General features: G+C 36.5%; 1 protein-coding gene and 1 long non-coding RNA gene across 5 annotated transcripts; both read left to right on the forward strand.

Moving 5' to 3' along the window:
* The first annotated feature begins 358 nt into the window (after positions 1-358).
* On the forward strand, positions 359-20,682 carry ric8b (RIC8 guanine nucleotide exchange factor B). 3 transcript variants are annotated; one of them, XM_056386752.1, is made up of 10 exons: positions 359-574; positions 976-1,023; positions 1,116-1,745; positions 3,099-3,193; positions 4,768-4,918; positions 5,564-5,662; positions 5,886-6,030; positions 6,223-6,352; positions 6,723-6,842; positions 18,044-20,682. In XM_056386752.1, the coding sequence occupies exons 1-10, from the start codon at positions 491-493 to the stop codon at positions 18,150-18,152; spliced, it is 1,611 nt and encodes a 536-aa protein (XP_056242727.1). In that variant the 5' UTR covers positions 359-490; the 3' UTR covers positions 18,153-20,682. The 3 variants fall into 3 exon arrangements, with proteins under 3 accessions (XP_056242727.1, XP_056242725.1, XP_056242726.1); XM_056386750.1 differs by having other exon boundaries at positions 362-574; positions 6,223-6,367; XM_056386751.1 differs by having other exon boundaries at positions 362-574; positions 5,567-5,662; positions 6,223-6,367.
* Positions 9,764-18,033, forward strand: LOC130175985 (uncharacterized). 2 transcript variants are annotated; one of them, XR_008828810.1, is made up of 3 exons: positions 9,764-14,693; positions 15,768-16,951; positions 17,004-18,033. It is a non-coding gene; the product is annotated as an uncharacterized LOC130175985 (long non-coding RNA). The 2 variants fall into 2 exon arrangements; XR_008828811.1 differs by having other exon boundaries at positions 9,764-11,562; positions 11,875-14,693; positions 15,768-18,033.
* Positions 20,683-20,684: the final 2 nt, after the last annotated feature.

Genomic DNA, 20,684 nt, shown 5'->3' on the forward strand with positions numbered 1-20,684 from the left:
CCACATGCTGATTCAGACCTTTGATTATTTGACCTTTTTAAATAACATAGGGACCACATATGGCGTTTGGTTACATACATGCATAGGTCACATGTGTCCTGGCTGGAAAAGAGGCTATCATGCATCAAATTATGAGTGTATTTAGTGTGCATGTTACAGATTAGATATCTGGTGTTTTGTGCAGCAGTTTATAATAACCAGCTGACTGTTGGCTGGAATATGTGAGTGTAAAGATGTTGTACATTTGCACTACACTGAATAAACCCAGCAGAGAGCAGGATGGCCCTGCTGGTGATGGAGACAGTGGAGGGGAGTTTCCCTGTTGACAGCAGCAGACCTGACACACACACACACACACACACACACACACACACAAACACACATACACACACACTCTCTGGGCTAGCCTGTCAGCTAGCTTGCTAGCTGCACAACGCTCATTGGTAACGTCAAAACCAGGCTGCCTATCCGTTTTCTTCAGATATCCACCATGGATTTGAATAATATCTTATCGCAGCTTGAAAGTGCCAACGAAGAAGAAAATGAGAAGCTTCTGCAGCAGTATAATCGAGAGGTGAGTCGCGGCTCTGCTGGGTTTTTTTTTACGTCAACCAAAACAAACGGTAGTGCTAACGCTAGCTAGTTAGCCGAACAGCTATGCTAGCTTTGAGTTAGCTAAACATCTTGATAGCGAACTAAACTGATAGTAGCCCTGTCACGTGATATCTAATGTTGCATCGATAAATATATCACCAGCAAAACTATGAATGAGCCTGACAGGACATTTATATGTTGTTTACAACACCCACGTAGTGCTGAGGATGCTAATGCTGCCTACTTACAAGCCAGGTTTATGCACGTAGAGTTAAACAGCAATGTTAACTATGATAAGATAAACCTACACCAAATATTTGTAATAAAGCACGTTTAATATGTGTGTATCCTTGTCAAAAATATGTATTGTCTCTGTTTCAGAACTGCCACACCTTCAGTTTTGACCAAAAGGAAGAAGCCCTGCGGAGTGTAAGTAATATTTATCTGGGTTGGTTGTTATTAAATGATCAAGGTAGTCCTGTTTAGCTGTAATGAATGTTTTTCTGTCTGTGCCATTTCAGAAGCTGTGTCAGAGTGTCTTGTCAGTACTTGGGAGGCAGGTGCAGCCTAGCTGTCAGAGGACATGTCTGGAGACACTCCGCATCCTGTCCAGAGACAAGCGTGTCCTCGCACCTGTAGCAACCAGGGAAGGCATGCTGACTCTTGGGGGAATGGCGAGGCTGCATGCTGGAGAGGAAGGTGGGGACAACCAGAAAGGCTCTCAGGAAGACACACAGTCAGAGGAGGAGGAGAGGGTGGTGGTGGAGGCCTTGAAGTGCCTATGCAATGTGGTTTACAATAGTCCTGCAGCTCAGCAGGTTAGTGTAGATGTGCAGCTGGCTCATGGCCTGTGTACCAGCCTGCATACAGCCCGCACATGGCACCATGAGGTGGGCCTGTTCACACTGCGCCTTCTCTTCCTGCTGTCTGCCCTGCGGCCTGATGTTAGAGGGGTTTTGAGGAGAGAATGGCATGCGCTGAGACTACTGACAGAGGTCCTTGAGCACACCCTGGATGTGCGCTGGGTAGGCCCCTATGAAGCTGCCAGTCCAGATCCACAGGCCCTGCCCATGCCGGCAGAGGACAATGAGCGAGCAATGGAAGCACTCAAGGCCTTGTTCAACCTGACACTGTCTGACGCTGGTGGTGAGGTGAGTGTGTTGTGGTTATATGTTTACTGTAAGAGTGTGTATGTTACATTAAAGGTTCACATTGCATGTCATTCATCACGGGTATAAGTTGTTATAAGTATGTCAGGAGGGATTTGGAACAGATGAAGAATGCTAAAGTAAATGTTTCTGGCTCAGTCATTTGCTCAATTACAGATTAGACTTTTCTAGACCACTAGGATCATAAATCCCAAGTTATATCTATCACTAAACATTTGCCCTGTTCACATCTTTCTGATGAAGACACTCATCCTCTCATTGCTCATTTACTGTCAACGACTTAGCACATCAGCTGAATCCCGGAAATTGAAATGTGGTAACTTGATTAAAACATTGCAATTCAAGATAACAACTTACACATTAGGTTTATACACAACTTTGACCAGTGTGGCACTTTAAGGGCCAGGTCAATTAGTGGTGAAATTAATATCAGGTGTGTGTGTGTTGAATATTGTATGTCTGTATGAATATTCAAAGGTGTAAAAGGTGCCTCATTAATGTTATTAATTGCGGCTGTGCTTTTTCATCTACGACAACTCAAAATGTCTACAAAGAGAAGTTAGGGTTCATTTAGGAAGCACCAACCCCATGAGTGTCTCCACCACTGAGCCCCTTTTTAAAAAAAAAAAAGAAAAAAAAAGAAGAAGTAGTAAAATCAGCTTCATACAAGCCCTTTATATGTTTCCATATTAAACTGGTTTCGCAATAGTTTCACTTTATCACGAAACACACGACTAACTGGAAATCACAGACATGATTAGACAGGTTGCACTCACCAAAATACTCTCTTCTTTTTTTACTTTCTCATGTAAAATCTAATGTACTTAAGTTGTGATTGATGTAGTTATAGTGTAAGAGTTTGTAGTTACAGCTGAAAATCAGTATAAAAACTTGGAAGTCTTGTCTAAGAAGGTATTTCAAACATGCTTGCCGTATTTCATGCAATTTGGATTGAAATGGACACATGACCACAAAGACAGCCTCTAACACAGTGTAAGTGTCAATGACTTAATGTATTTTTACTTCTTAGTCTTATATGTGATCCTTCTCTCCCCTTTGTTGTTTTAGAAGTCTGAGCGTCCTCTTTCTCCTCCCTTTTTTTTGAATCCCAAGAAAAAGTTTTCACCTCAGACTGCCTCTGTGCTCTGCTCTTATCTGCCTTTAGATTGGTTTTAATGCGTCTTTAAATATACAAGTTTTTTTTGCAGTTAGGCTTTGCTTCCAGGCTCCTGTCCTTGTAGTTTAAGCTTGTTTGACCTTATTGGTTTGTTTTTTGTCAGACCAATGAAACAGTTTGCTTGGAGTTGATTTTTTTGTTCATCCTTGATTTAATAGGAGGATGACCACCAGTTCCGACTTATCGCTGCCATTCTGCGTCATCTGTTGATGCTGAAGACTGAGACGGAGGAGAAAACAGAGGAAGCACACAGGTGAGAAAGCTACAACATTGAATATAAACCTGTGAAAGGGCACAAAAAAAGCATGAAATGACTACAGTCCCATGATGCTTCTATGTTTTGTAGCTTGCAGTTTGTGAACGTGTGTCCTCATTTCTATATTTGGTGATTGTGTGTTTAACAAGAACGCTGCTGTTGAGCCAAGTCATTTGAAACTGATTTGCATAGAAAAACACACAGATCTACAGACTACTTCCACAACCTTCCAGCAAAAGATCCATGTTCAGCATTGGAAAATCACCTGCTGTGATTTGCATGTAAGCACCGATTCTGGACAAGCGCTGAGTGTCCACTGAGCAGCTGTGAGTTAGCAGCTCACTACACATTAAGACTGATGGTGGCAGACTGCGGTGTCGTGGGAAAAATGCATCAGGCAAAACAAAGATCTTTCTTTGGTGCCTTGCAGGTTCTTTTATCTCCTAAAGGCTTTTAGCTGCCGTAGTAGTGCAGCAGTATGTTATTCTCATGGTAATTTAATGCAGGAATGCCAAGAATCTGTGGCCACAGACTGAAATTTAAACAGTGTCATGTAAAAGTGACTGATGTTGCTCTTGACCTGTCAAGCTGGTGGCTGAACTGGTCATGGGAGTTTGACCCACTGACCAACATAACTTAGTTGCAGTTTGTTTAAATGTGATTTAGTTACATTAATATGTTGAGGTTTTTTTTTATTCAGATGGCATCATTCTATTATCAATTAACTCTTATTGGCTAATGAAGGCTCTCTTTAACAATGGTAAAATACATTTTTAGACTGAAAAATATAATTTCAGATCTTCTTGGTGGCCTTGATGAATCCACCAGCAGTTTATGAGATAAAATATACCCACATATCCAGTTATATAGAGACAAATGTCTCCTCTGAATGTTTGTAGGGGAAATCAGAAATTGTTTGGCTCAAAACTCAACAAATTGGGCTAACATTAATATTATATACTACTCTTAGTTTCTGTTATTTTCTGTTTTATTCAAGGATTTCCCTCCTTTTTGGGGCATTTAATGCATTTATTGGACAATAACAGTGGAGACATGCAAGAAGTACGAAGAGAGAGAGAGTAAGAGAATAATGTCTCTCTACCACTCTGAATATAAAACTTTATGTCCCTTTAAGTTGCTGTCTGGACAACGTAGGATTGTGTAGATTAAACAATGTGGCACAGATGTGTGTTAGAAAAATTATTTTTGAAAGCCCTTTTTACCCCACGTGAGCCAGACCGCACCCTGAGGTCATCTGGCAGCTCCCCATCAGCTGTTCCAAAATGTAGATTAAAAGCAAGAGGTGATTGGTCCTTTGCCATCAGGGGTTCTTGACTTTGGAACAACTCTTCTTAGGCAAACTGCTTCAGATCTTTCATCTTTTCAAAAGCTGTTGTTCCAACGCTTTCATCTGTTAATCATCCTCTTTACTACTTAAACCTCAGTTTTTAGACTTTGACCTCTTCAACCCTTCCAGACCCTTTGGCAGCTCCATCTCAGAAAAACTGATGATTTTATCCTGTAAGTACGGTAAAAGGTTTACATAATTAAAATTTCTTTTTTATCCCCAGCCATGCTGTCAACTTGCTTAACAACCTGCCTGTGTCCTGCCTGGATGTGTTAATCGACGTGCCTGTCCAGGGAGGACTTGATAAATATGGTGGGAAAAACATGGATGCAGTCCAGGTGTTACTAGACTTCATGGAGAAAAGGATTGACAAGGTAAAATTCATCCTCTGCTGCAAAGAGAGAGGACTGCATAGTTTACCCACTGAAGAGACATTACATGTTAATGTATTGTTGATAATCCATCTAAAACTTTGATATGTCCTAAAAAAAAAAAAACTTGTAACAGTGATGAAGCATCCTACATTGTAGTGTAAGTGTACCAGAGTACCAAATTAAATTTACACCTGTTGTAATTGACAGTACAGAACACGTCAGAAACATTTTGAACTTACATGTAAACTAAGATCCATAATTTTTAACATAGGTACACTCGCATGCAGTGAGCCTTGGCACACATCTTTCTGACAATTTGATTTATTTTTTTTATTTAAAAGTGGAAGACAGACATGAAGCACGAGGAGAGAGACATATTGACACATGGCAAATATCCCTGGCAGGACCAGGGACATCATAGTGACATACAATGTGTCTTACAGCTAGTACATCATTATGCTCTTCACAGCAGATTTGTACACTTACTCTCGTCTTCACACATCTTACTGCATATCATTCAGTTTCTCATCTACCCATCCTGTCTTTACTTCATTAACCTTCATATTATTTGTGTGCGCATGACATCTAACCAGTGTTTCAGATCGTTCAGCTTGTGAAGTGTTTTGTGGACTGTTTCACTCCAAGCAGGGCTCCAACTACAAAGAGGGGCTCACTCCGGTGCTCAGCCTTTTGACTGAAGGATCCAGACACCACAGAGAGATCCGCAGATATATCAAAGCTCAGGTACAGTAGCTGCCAACAGATTTAAACACAGATATCGGTAAAGTCTGTAGCATTTCTGGTGCCTTGTCTAAATTGTCTGAGTAAAGTATTGAAACCTCAACAGGATGCTAACCTTATAGCTGTTATAGTGCGTGTGTTCATTAACCAATGAATAGGTTTGACATCTTACTTATAGTGACAGAAAAACAATAATCTGAACTATTAAATATCTCTGCATCTTCAGGTACTTCCCCCGCTGACAGATGTGAAAATCAGGCCAGAGATTGGCACCACCATCAGAAACAAGTTGGTTCGCCTTATGACTCATGTGGACATGGGCGTGAAGCAGACGGCTGCAGAGTTTCTCTTTGTTCTCTGCAAAGAGAGCGGTAAGAGGGGGCAGGCAGTGGTGGGGTCATGGGAGGAACGAATGAGAGAGCAGGAATTATATCTGTAGTTGGGTGCAATTGATGAAATTGGCAGATGCATGGCTCCTGCATACATATAACTACAGCTTGGCTCATCCTCACACATGAACATCTAATGTCACACCCTTGTGTGTTTGTGGTTTCATCTTCCAGTGGACAACCTGCTGAAGTACACAGGATATGGAAATGCAGCAGGACTCCTGGTGGCTCGTGGACTTCTTGGAGGAGGAAGAGGAGAGACGCAGTACTCTGAAGATGAAGACTCAGACACAGAAGAATACAAGTCAGCCAAACCCTTGTGAGAAATCTGCCCAGGGCTTAAAATACAGTGCTGACAATCTGATGTTATTATTACCTCTGCCAAGGTGCTTTTGTTTTCACCTGTGTCTGTTTATTTGTCAGCAAGATTTTACAAACGTACTACCATTACCAAAGTAAACCCATTTGCACTGAACTTGGTGGAGGGATGGGGCATGGGCCAAGGGAAGAACCCATTAAATTATATAGTTGAATTTGGAAGTCTGGTGAATGTTATTTGTCATTGGCCTTGGCAGAAATCTGTGCCCTCTGAGTGCCCCTCTATTTGTGTATGCACTGATAATGTATTCATTCATTCACAGCAGTAAATTAAGCTTACTCATCTTCTTTTTCAGTATCAACCTCATCACTGGTCATGTGGAGGAGCCAATGCCGAACCCCATTGAAGAGATGACGGAGGAGCAGAAGGAGTATGAAGCACAAAAACTGGTCAATATGTTTGACAAGTTGTCAAGGTAAAAATACCTCTGCTACAGGCTGCAGAATCTTAATGAATACTTAATAACTTCATAAATGATAAAGGTCCTGAATAATTAATATTTAAGTTACTGGGCATTTAGGCCAAAAACAGCACTGTGAGTTTAAAAAAAAACTTGAGGGGCTGTGATGGTTAGGGGAAAAAGTTGAAGAAATCCTTCGGGGTGCAGATTTTTGGATCCAGGTCCACACCAAAAATGCATCACTTGTTCCAGAGCTGACTGCCCAAAGCTACACAAAATTTCACAGAAATTTGTTGACAGGTTTTTGAGATTTTTGGTACTGTATGTAACAGGAGACAATAGTATGAAAAAAAATGGCAGGTAGGAGGTTGCCATGTCTACTGTTGAAGATTCGTTGATATGTGATGGTAGAAGGAATCTGTGTGTAATGAAAAATTGAACAGAAAGCTTGATTTGAAAGATGTTTTTCAGGCACCCTGCTAAGAAACAAACAGGATAAACACAGAATTCTGTGGCATATAATCAATTATGTTTCCTTTGCAAAGAGTCGACTAACATGATTAACTTATTCTTTTAGAACAACTTCTGCTTCCGCTGCTCAAATTATTCATATTATTTATTGTTCTCTCTGCAAAGGGCCCCTCTGTATTTATGTTGACCTTTCCTTAGCGAGCAGAGGCCAACGTTAGTCAAGCACGATGCCTGTACAAAAGTAACAGTGAGCTCGCTCCCTGCCAACCGGTTCATCAAAGGAAGAATCTCTAGCCGTTAGCTGCAGCTTCAATTAGGCTTGGACTTCCAGCACGCCGCAGCATTCAGCTAGAGTAAATGGAGGCTGCCGGCACGCCGCTGCAGCATCATTACCACCACTCCATTAATTATCACCTAATTGGCACACAGAGTCGGCTTGTCGGCCTTGGTTCCTTTATGTGCTGCATTCAGGGTTTTTAATAACACGTGTCCTGACTTTATTCTTCTCATTCTGAGGAGCCAATCATTGGTCAGACAGGGAGTGGACTGAGACAGAGGTACAACTAGACAAAGCAATTTGGGTGGAACGTGGACGAAGAGGAAGAGACACGGGTGAACAAATGTGCAGACATAAGAAAGCTGACCTCGTCATTGTTGAGCCAAAGAGGGGGTTGAGCTGTAATGAGGCACGTGCGGCCAGAAGAGGAAGATTCCTTTCTGAGGCTGCATCCTCTTTCTTCTCTTCCTCAGTGAAGATGTGGTGATGACCGAGAGCTGCTTCCTCACTACACTCAATGCTCTAAGGAGATCGGTCAAAGCCCTGCAAGAATGTGCTCCCCTAACTGCTTAACTGATCATCCAATTAGTACATATTCTGCACCCCCACCCACCACCAACCCCCCCTTACATCTGCCAGACCCCCAGTCCTCTGTCGCTGATGAGGAGAAGCGAGTTTTTTTTTTTGTTTTGTTTTGGGGTTTTTTTTACTCTTAATTGGGAGAGCTGATTTATTTTGTCTCGTTAGTCCTCATTGTACCTGCTGACGTTTAACAGTGCTACGAGGCTGTGGACTGGTCGTGCCTCTCTGCAGGTTTCATCAGTGAAAAGATGTCAAATCAATGCTATGATATTCTCAGATTTAACCACGGCTCAGTAGTTTATTCAGGATAAGTTAAATTTAATTGCAGGAATCAGTGGAAATTACATGGCCATTTGTATTTGAATCTTTCAAATGAATGAAAATGGGTCCTCTTTAAATCTTTGATGATAAATCATCAGAGAGGGAGTGGTGACACAGTGCAGGTATAATTGGATTAGGATGAAGGAGCAGCCGTGGCTTTGAGGAGATTAGTCTGAGTGCTGATCCTGTAATTAAACCTGCCACAGGAGAGGAGGGCAGGAGGGCTGAGAAGGAGAGAGGATGGCCAGACAGGGGCCAGTGTCCATAAGGGGGGGGGGGGCTTGTCGAGTGAGGGTCCTCGAGTTCTGGATGTAAGAGAGTAAAGATGTACTAGTGAAAGCCCTCTTTAAGACTGTCCAAACACAAAGGATCCTGAACAGAGTTGGGGTTTGTAGTGGGGCAGGTAGGCAAAACAATTGTGCATTTTATGACTAAAGCATGAAAATTTCAGCATATGATCTACATACCCCAAAGTTTTATTTCAGACCGGGAGGCAATTTGTATCTCACCTCTGGTAACCTTGGGAGGTCTTTGACCTCAGCATTGAATTTTTCCGGATTTGCCCCATTTCTGATGATGATCATGTATATCTTTGCCAAAATTGCATAAAGATGCATATTTGCTGCTGTGGCCATGTACCATAATTTTGCTTAGAGCACCAATTTTGCAGGGGGACTGCAGACCCCACCATTTCCAGGTGTTAAGGTAGCTATAGCTTGTTAAAAACACTGACAACTTCTGTTGTGTGTTCTATGGAATTACATGTCAAGGTAGCACATTAGTGAACACTTTAATCAGAAGCTAGCATGCTAGTTTGGACTGGACCACACTCATTACTCCAGGGGAGTAATGTCTTGTCCTAGAAGTGACATTTTGAATGCCTCCACGTCGGAAAAATTAACTTCATGGTTGATAGAAACACGGGAGAAAGTTTCATGCTTTGTCATAAAATGCAAAATACCTTCAAGATACAAGCTTATAAACAATGTCATAGTATAGTAAGTCATAAAAATTGACGTCGTATAGCAAGTCATAAAACCAACATAGTATAGTAAGGTATAAAAATGTCATAGTATAGTAAGACATAAAAACGTAACATTATTGTAAGGAGTAAAAAACATCATAGTATACTAAGGCATAAAAACATCATAGTATAGTAAGTCATAAAAAGCGACATAGTATAGTAAGGCATAAAAAAACGACAGTATAGTAAAGTATCAAGAATGTCATAGTATATTAAGGCTTAAAAAAAACACCATTGTATAGTAAGGCATAGAAAAGTCAGACAGACAGATAGATACTTTATTTATTCCCAAGGGGAAATTCATATGTCCATTAGCTCATTGTTGATAACAACAACTACAACATGTAAGGTATAAAAAGTTATAGGACAGTAAGGTATAAAAAACCTCATAAAGACATCATAGTATAGTAAGGTATAAAATGTCACGGTATAGTAAGGCATTAAAAATCACAGTATGGTAAGGCATAAAAACATCAATATGGTAAACTTCATAGTATTGTAAGGTATAAAAATGTCATAGCAACAACATTGTACAGTAAGTCATGAAAACGTCATAGTATGATATGGCATAAAAAGTCAGAATAGTAAGGTATAAAATTGTCATAGCAACGACATAGTATAGAATGTCATAAAAATGTCATAGTATAGTAAGGCATAAAGAACATCATATAATAGTAAGGCATAAAAACGTCATGGTATAGTAATGCTTAAAAAAGTGTCATAGTATAGTAAGGAATAAAAAATGACAGTATAGTAAAGCTTAAAAAGATGTCATAGTAAGGCAAAAAAAAAAAAACTCGGTAAGGCATGAAAAACGTCATAGTATAGTATGGCAGAAAAAGGACATAGTACGTTTTTACTACTAGTCATAGTATATTAAGGCATAAAAACGACATAGTATAGTAAGGCATAAAAAGGACATAATTAGGCATGAAAAGGACATAGTATAATAAGTCATAAAAACGACAGTATAGTAAGGCATAAAAAGGACATATTATAGTAAGGCATAAAAAGACATAGTATAGTAAGGTATAAAAACGACAGTATAGTAAGGCATAAAAAGGACACTATAGTAAGGCATAAAAAGGACACTATAGTAAGGCATAAAAACGACATAGTATAGTAAGGCATGAAAAACGTCATAGTAAGGCATGAAAAACGTCATAGTATAATAAGGCATAAAAAGGACATAGTATAGTTAGGCCAAAAAAGGACATAGTATAGTAAGGCATGAAAAACGTCACAATATAGTAAGGCATAAAAAGAACATAGTATAATAAGGCATAAAAACTACAGTATAGTAAGGCATGAAAAACGTCATAGTAAGGCATGAAAAACGTCATAGTATAGTAAGTCATGAAAAGGACATAGTATAGTAAAGCATAGAAACGACAGTATAGTAAGGCATAAAAAGGACATAGTATAGTAAGGCATGAAAAACGTCATAGTATAGTTAGGCCAAAAAAGGACATAGTATAGTAAGGCATGAAAAACGTCATAATATAGTAAGGCATAAAAAGAACATAGTATAATAAGGCATAAAAACGACAGTATAGTAAGGCATGAAAAGGACATAGTATAGTAAGGCATGAAAATCGTCACAGTATAATAAGCATAAAAATGTCATACTATAGTAATTCTTACAAAAGAATCACGTTATAGTAAGGAATAAAAACGTCATAGTATAGTAAGGCATAAAAACGTCATAGTATAGTAAGGCATAAAAAGGACATATTATAGTAAGGCATAAAAAGGACATATTATAGTAAGGCAAAAAAAGGACATATTATAGTAAGGCATAAAGAGGACATATTATAGTAAGGCATGAAAAGGACATAGTATAGTAAGGCATGAAAACGACAGTATAGTAAGGCAAAAAAAGGACATTATAGTAAGGCATAAAAAGGACATATTATAGTAAGGCATAAAAAGGACATATTATAGTAAGGCATGAAAAGGACATAGTATAGTAAGGCATAAAAAGGACATATTATAGTAAGGCATAAAAAGGACATATTATAGTAAGGCATAAAAAGGACAGTATAGTAAGGCATAAAAACGTCATAGTATAGTAAGGCATAAAAAGGACATAGTATAGTAAGGCATGAAAAACGTCATAGTATAATAAGCATAAAAATGTCATACTATAGTAATTCTTACAAAAGAATCACGTTATAGTAAGGAATAAAAACGTCATAGTATACTAAGGCATGAAAACACCAATGTATAGTAAGTCATAAAAACGACAGTATAGTAAGGCAAAAAAAGGACATATTATAGTAAGGCATAAAAAGGACATATTATAGTAAGGCATCAAAACGACATAGTATTGTAAGGCATAAAAACGTCATAGTATAGTAAGGCATAAAAAGGACATAGTATAGTAAGGCATAAAAAGGACATAGTATAGTAAGGCAAAAAAAGGACATATTATAGTAAGGCATAAAAAGGACATAGTATAGTAAGGCAAAAAAAGGACATATTATAGTAAGGCAAAAAAAGGACATATTATAGTAAGGCATAAAAAGAACATATCGACACCCTCTTAAAATAATGGCCTAAGTCATTTTTTCAGGTTTTTCAGGAAACACAAAAAACTCAACAAAAGAGTCACACTTTTGACATAGGCCATTATACAACCGGGGGTAGAATTGCATGTTCCCCTCAACTGAGGATTCAGGCGATTTTACCAGAGGTGGCCAGCATCATGAGGGGGTGATTTAGGCAAAAAAAACATTTTTGTCAAAACATGACTTAGGCCATTATTTTAGGAAGGTGACGATATTATAGTAAGGCATAAAAACGACATAGTATTGTAAGGCATAAAAAGGACATAGTATAGTAAGGCAAAAAAAGGACATAGTATAATAAGGCATAAAAACGACAGTATATTAAGGTATAAAAAGGACAGTATAGTAAGGCATAAAAAGGACATACCGTAGTATAGTAAGGCATGAAAAACGTCATAGTATAGTAAGGCATAAAGACGTCATAGTATAGTAAGGCATAAAAAGGACATAGTATAGTAAGGCATAAAAACGACATAGTATAGTAAGGCAAAAAAAGGACATAGTATAGTAAGGCAAAAAAAGGACATATTATAGTAAGGCATAAAAACGTCATAGTATAGTAAGGCAAAAAAAGGACATTTTATAGTAAGGCATAAAAACGACATAGTATAGTAAGGCATAAAAACGTCACAGTATAGTTTGGCATAAAAAGGACATAGTATAGTAAGGCATGAAAAACGTCATAGTATAGTAAGGCAAAAAAAGGACATAGTATAGTAAGGCAAAAAAAGGACATATTATAGTAAGGCATAAAAACAACATAGTATAGTAAGGCAAAAAAAGGACATCGTATAGTAAGGCATAAAAACGTCATAGTATAGTAAGGTATAAAAAGGACAGTATAGTAAGGCAAAAAAAGGACATAGTATAGTAAGGCATAAAAACGTCATAGTATAGTAAGGTATAAAAAGGACAGTATAGTAAGGCATAAAAACGTCATAGTATAGTAAGGCATAAAAAGGACATAGTATAGTAAGGCATAAAAACGACATAGTATAGTAAGGCAAAAAAAGGACATAGTATAGTAAGGCATAAAAACGACATAGTATAGTAAGGCAAAAAAAGGACATAGTATAGTAAGGCAAAAAAAGGACATATTATTAGTAAGGCATAAAAACGTCATAGTATAGTAAGGCATAAAAACCTCATAGTATAGTAAGGCAAAAAAGGACATATAGTAAGGCAAAAAAAGGACATAGTATAATAAGGCATAAAAACGACAGTATAGTAAGGTATAAAAAGGACAGTATAGTAAGGCAAAAAAAGGACATATTATAGTAAGGCATAAAAAGGACATAGTATAATAAGGCATAAAAACGACAGTATAGTAAGGTATAAAAAGGACAGTATAGTAAGGCAAAAAAAGGACATATTATAGTAAGGCATGAAAAACGTCATAGTATAGTAAGGCATAAAAACGTCACAGTATAGTAAGGCATAAAAAGGACATAGTATAGTAAGGCATAAAAACGACATAGTATAGTAAGGCATGAAAAACGACACAGTATATTAAGGTATAAAAAGGACAGTATAGTAAGGCATAAAAAGGACATACCGTAGTATAGTAAGGCATGAAAAACGTCATAGTATAGTAAGGCATAAAAACGTCATAGTATAGTAAGGCATAAAAAGGACATAGTATAGTAAGGCAAAAAAAGGACATATTATAGTAAGGCATAAAAACGACATAGTATAGTAAGGCACAAAAAGGACATAGTATAGTAAGGCATAAAAACGTCATAGTATAGTAAGGTATAAAAAGGACAGTATAGTAAGGCATAAAAAGGACGTCATAGTATAGTAAGGCATAAAAACGTCATATTATTAGTAAGGCATAAAAACGTCATAGTATAGTAAGGCAAAAAAAGGACATAGTATAGTAAGGCATAAAAAGGACATAGTATAGTAAGGCATAAAAACAACATAGTATAGTAAGGCAAAAAAAGGACATATTATTAGTAAGGCATAAAAACGTCATAGTATAGTAAGGCATAAAAAGGACATAGTATAGTAAGGCATAAAAACGACATAGTATAGTAAGGCATGAAAAACGACACAGTATATTAAGGTATAAAAAGGACAGTATAGTAAGGCATAAAAAGGACATACCGTAGTATAGTAAGGCATGAAAAACGTCATAGTATAGTAAGGCATAAAAACGTCATAGTATAGTAAGGCATAAAAACGTCATAGTATAGTAAGGTATAAAAAGGACAGTATAGTAAGGCATAAAAAGGACGTCATAGTATAGTAAGGCATAAAAACGTCATAGTATAGTAAGGCATAAAAACGTCATAGTATAGTAAGGCATAAAAAGGACATAGTATAGTAAGGCTTAAAAACGACATAGTATAGTAAGGCAAAAAAAGGACATAGTATAGTAAGGCATAAAAACGACATAGTATAGTAAGGCAAAAAAAGGACATATTATTAGTAAGGCATAAAAACGTCATAGTATAGTAAGGCATAAAAACGACATAGTATAGTAAGGCAAAAAAAGGACATAGTATAGTAAGGCAAAAAAAGGACATATTATTAGTAAGGCATAAAAACGTCATAGTATAGTAAGGCATAAAAAGGACATAGTATAGTAAGGCATAAAAACGACACAGTATATTAAGGTATAAAAAGGACATATATAGTAAGGCATAAAAACGTCATAGTAAGGCATAAAAAGGACATATATAGTAAGGCATGAAAAACGTCATAGTAAGGCATAAAAAGGACATAGTATAATAAGGCATAAAAACGACAAAGTATAGTAAGGCATAAAAAGGACATATAGTAAGGCAAAAAAAGGACAGTATAGTAAGGCATAAAAAGGACATATAGTAAGGCAAAAAAAGGACATATAGTAAGGCAAAAAAAAGGACATATAGTAAGGCATAAAAACGTCATAGTATAGTAAGGCAAAAAAAGGACATAGTATAATAAGGCATAAAAACGTCATAGTAAGGCATAAAAAGGACATATAGTAAGGCATAAAAACGTCATAGTAAGGCATAAAAACGACAAAGTATAGTAAGGCATAAAAACGACAAAGTATAGTAAGGCAAAAAAAGACATAGTATAGTAAGGCAAAAAAAAGGACATACCGTAGTATAGTAAGGCAAAAAAAGGACATATAGTAAGGCAAAAAAAGGACATATTTAGTAAGGCATAAAAACGTCATAGTATAGTAAGGCATAAAAACGACATAGTATAGTAAGGCAAAAAAAGGACATAGTATAGTAAGGCAAAAAAAGGACATATTAGTAAGGCATAAAAAGGACATAGTATAGTAAGGCAAAAAAAGGACATAGTATAGTAAGGCAAAAAAAGGACATATTATAGTAAGGCATAAAAAGGACATAGTATAGTAAGGCATGAAAAACGACATAGTATAGTAAGGCAAAAAAAGGACATAGTATAGTAAGGCAAAAAAAGGACATATTATAGTAAGGCATAAAAACGTCATAGTATAGTAAGGCAAAAAAAGGACATATTATAGTAAGGCATAAAAACGTCATAGTATAGTAAGGCAAAAAAAGGACATATTATAGTAAGGCATAAAAACGTCATAGTATAGTAAGGCATAAAAAGGACATAGTATAGTAAGGCATAAAACCTCATAGTATAGTAAGGCAAAAAAGGACATATAGTAAGGCAAAAAAAGGACATAGTATAATAAGGCATAAAAACGACAGTATAGTAAGGTATAAAAAGGACAGTATAGTAAGGCAAAAAAAGGACATATTATAGTAAGGCATAAAAAGGACATAGTATAGTAAGGCATAAAAAGGACATAGTATAGTAAGGCATGAAAAACGTCATAGTATAGTAAGGCATAAAAACGTCACAGTATAGTAAGGCATAAAAAGGACATAGTATAGTAAGGCATGAAAAACGTCATAGTATAGTAAGGCATAAAAACGTCATAGTATAGTAAGGCAAAAAAAGGACATATTATAGTAAGGCATAAAAACGACATAGTATAGTAAGGCAAAAAAAGGACATAGTATAGTAAGGCATAAAAACGTCATAGTATAGTAAGGTATAAAAAGGACAGTATAGTAAGGCATAAAAAGGACGTCATAGTATAGTAAGGCATAAAAACGACAAAGTATAGTAAGGCATAAAAACGACATAGTATAGTAAGGCATAAAAAGGACATATTATAGTAAGGCATAAAAACGTCATAGTATAGTAAGGCATAAAAAGGACATAGTATAGTAAGGCATAAAAACGACATAGTATAGTAAGGCAAAAAAAGGACATAGTATAGTAAGGCAAAAAAAGGACATATTATTAGTAAGGCATAAAAACGTCATAGTATAGTAAGGCATAAAAAGGACATAGTATAGTAAGGCAAAAAAAGGACATAGTATAGTAAGGCAAAAAAAGGACATTATTAGTAAGGCATAAAAACGTCATAGTATAGTAAGGCATAAAAACGACATAGTATAGTAAGGCAAAAAAAGGACATAGTATAGTAAGGCAAAAAAAGGACATATTATTAGTAAGGCATAAAAACGTCATAGTATAGTAAGGCATAAAAAGGACATAGTATAGTAAGGCATAAAAACGACATAGTATAGTAAGGCAAAAAAAGGACATAGTATAGTAAGGCATAAAAAGGACATATTATAGTAAGGCATAAAAAGGACATATTATAGTAAGGCATAAAAAGGACATAGTATAGTAAGGCATAAAAACGTCATAGTATAGTAAGGCATAAAAAGGACATATTATAGTAAGGCAAAAAAAGGACATAGTATAGTAAGGCATGAAAAACGTCATAGTATAGTAAGGCATAAAACGGACATAGTATAGTAAGGCATAAAAATGTCATAGTATAGTAAGGTATAAAAAGGACAGTATATTAAGGCATAAAAAGGACGTCATAGTATAGTAAGGCATAAAAACGACATAGTATAGTAAGGCATAAAAAGGACATAGTATAGTAAGGCATAAAAACGACATAGTATAGTAAGGCATGAAAAACGACATATTATAGTAAGGCATAAAAAGGACATAGTATAGTAAGGCAAAAAAAGGACATATTATAGTAAGGCATAAAAAGGACATTATAGTAAGGCAAAAAAAGGACATATTATAGTAAGGCATAAAAAGGACATTATAGTAAGGCATAAAAATGACATTATAGTAAGGCATAAAAATGACATTATAGTAAGGCATAAAAATGACATTATAGTAAGGCATAAAAAGGACATATTATAGTAAGGCAAAAAAGGACATCGTATAGTAAGGCAAAAAAAGGACATAGTATAGTAAGGCAAAAAAAGGACATATTATAGTAAGGCATAAAAAGGACATTATAGTAAGGCATAAAAATGACATTATAGTAAGGCATAAAAAGGACATTATAGTAAGGCATAAAAAGGACATTATAGTAAGGCAAAAAAAGGACATAGTATAGTAAGGCAAAAAAAGGACATATTATAGTAAGGCATAAAAAGGACATAGTATAGTAAGGCATAAAAACGACAGTATAGTAAGGCATGAAAAACGTCATAGTATAATAAGGCATAAAAACGTCATAGTATAATAAGGCATAAAAACGATATAGTATAGTAAGGCAAAAAAAGGACATAGTATAGTAAGCATAAAAAAGAGTTATAGTATAATAAGGAATAAAAAACGACATAGGATAGTAAGGCATGAAAACACCATAGTATAGTAATTCAAAAAAAGGACATAGTATAATAAGGCATAAAAACATCATAATATGGTAAGGCATAAAAACAACATAGTATAGTAAGGCATAAAAACATCATAATATGGTAAGGCATAAAACGTCATATGATAAAAAGGCTTAAAAAACTGCTGCACTATTGTCCATGATTTTTTTTTCATTGTTAACTTTGAAAATATACAAAAATATAGTGACCATTGACCATCCATATCTTTGCAACAAGTCAATATTGTACTATAACAACTCTCCATGATGTTTTTGTCTTTGTGTCCACAGGCAGAACGTGATTCGGCCCATGGGCGTCAGGCCAGATGGAACGTTAGCACCTCTTGAGGAAACTCTCTGTGATCCAACTGGGGACAACTCAGCATCAGACTCTGACTAGTGCTCTGCACATCGAGGTCACATTTTCCAGACTAAGCCCACCAGGCCCCAACTCACCTAAAGCTGTGTCCCATTTCAAGGGCTGGATCCTTTTTGAAGGTGGGTCCTTCAGAGGAGGTAAAAGATGAAGAGAAAGTCTAAAAAAGTCTATGGTCACAGAGAGAAGAGCTGTCTCCAAAACACTTTACAGGTGCTGGATCAGAAAAAAATTTACTGGAAAGTAGCAGTCAGACAAAACATCCATAAGCTGTACTGATATCTTCCTATTAATTAGTCTAATTAAATTAATTGTCAGCCATGAGTAATTTGGATGTTTTGTCTGACTTTTGCTCCCACAGAAACCCAAACTAAAGCAGGATTTGGGCTCCTCTTTTCAACTTTTTAAATCCAGTTTATCACTTGGAAGTTGCCCTAAATTGGCTGACCAGAGTGAACATTACAAATTCTAATGCTAATGGTAAATATATCCTTATAACTACTACTTGTCTGTAAGTTTAAGGCTGACATGTTATTTGCACCTTGCTGTTTAAATTATTTGTGTGCTTTGATCTAATTCAACACATTTACCAATGACTGTTGACCACTCAAATGTAAATACACTGTCAGGTAAACATAACATGGTCAAGTCATATTTTGCAATTCTTTTCAAGATGACACGGTTTAACTTATCACATCATCAAACAAATTGACTGACATGCAGTGGATTGTGGGATACTGAGGGCTGCAAAGACTACACTCCAGACAAGCACATCTTTCTCTCAGCCTCATTCAGAGTATCCTTTGAAATGGTACAGGTCTTGTCGGGCTGTTATGACGTATTCAGTCTAGAAATGCGACTCCTGATGATCCAGCCCTGAAGTGAGACACAGCTCAATGTTTCACAGGAGACTGTAGGGGCCCTGTTGCTGCCGTAAGCCATTCTCCTCAATGGAAGTGGACTTGATGCACAATGCGTATAATGCATAGGAGGCCTCTGTGTTTATTGTTGCACCTTCATCATTTATTTTACTGCTCCTAGAGTTGAGAGGATAGAGGTAACCTAATTTTTGCTGGATCATGTGTTTCTCATGGAAAACACGGTTGTAATGGTTTGTTAAAAGTGAAATTGGTTCTAAATTATCATTCCTTCTCCTGTGCTTTTGTTTTTCACTTTTTTTTAAGTTTCTCTTAATTTCTTTCTGCTAAGTTTTGTCCATTGTTTGTATCTCTAGATAATTCAAGTGCACATTATACACACACTTGTAAACATGAAATCACAGTAAAAACTGTTAACAGTGAATTTTCTCCTTGATTTAAATCATGGCGGCCTGTCCAGACTGGACCACAGGATTGATGTGTATTTAGAAATCAGACAATGCCAGTGTGGATAGTTTGAACTTGCAGCTCACACTGAGTCTATATTTGGTTGTGTAATTATCATTAATGTTGCACATCAGTTAGTTGCCAAGGAAACTTTCTGAATTCAGGGGTTTTTGGCTTACTGTCATGTCACTGAAAGGTGTTTTGGACAAAAGAATTTCCTCTTTTCATTTAAAATTTAGACTTTAAATGGAGAGATGCTACATTTTCCTGTGTTGGACAATAGTAAACAGATTGTTTTCTGCCTGTTGTGGACTCTTGACAAAGAAATGTGTAAACTGAAATGATTGTTTTCTAATCTACATTACTCTTGCCAAATCTGCATGATGTTAAATCAGTTCTCAGTAATGTGATTTGTTTTGTAGATTGAAGGTTTTGCTAATTTTATATAAATCCACAAGTTTAGTCTATGTATAAACTGAATAATATTTCTTTGTGTTGGTACAATTTTGGATTCAATGTTAAAGCTGCCAGCTCTGAAGTCAACTGCATGATAGGATATAAGTTCACAACAGATTTGGCCTCCTAACTAAAATCCTACTTTGGATTACTGATACTTTTGTTGTAACTGAAAAAGTGTTTTAATTGCTGATTACAATCCAGAGAACATGTGTCATTATTGCAGGATTTGGTGACAGCTCAGTTTAATAATGAATAATCATGAGCATACTTTTCACCCGACCTGTGAATCACCACTACTGCCTCCTCACACAAAGAATAATGCAGATAATTTGGATGACAAATTTAAGGGAAAAACAACATTAAGTGTCTTAGTAATCATGTGCCACCAGAACAGCTTCAATGCACCTTGTCCTAGATCAGCAGTCTGGGGCTGCAAAGGCCATAGCATAAGAGTCACAAAATGTCTATACTTATCAAACCAGGCAGTGGCCATTTGTTTGGTGTCTCCACTCACTTCTTCAGGTTTTTCCCTTCAATTTGACATTCATCTGTGGATCAGTTTCTCTTACACTCCCATGTAAATGCCTTTTTGTTCCTCCACAAACACTGAGGATAAATGAAAATTGCATGTTGATCACATTCTCTCCATTTAGACATACTATTATGGGAATCATTTTGTTCTTTTTGCACATTCTACTGTAAATAGCACCACTCTTACTTTATGTAGTGAGGCGTCCACTGAAAAGTTAATAAACTGGAGAATAAGAAAATG

This window comes from Seriola aureovittata, chromosome 10 (assembly GCF_021018895.1).
Source record: "Seriola aureovittata isolate HTS-2021-v1 ecotype China chromosome 10, ASM2101889v1, whole genome shotgun sequence".
Lineage (NCBI taxonomy): Eukaryota > Metazoa > Chordata > Actinopteri > Carangiformes > Carangidae > Seriola > Seriola aureovittata.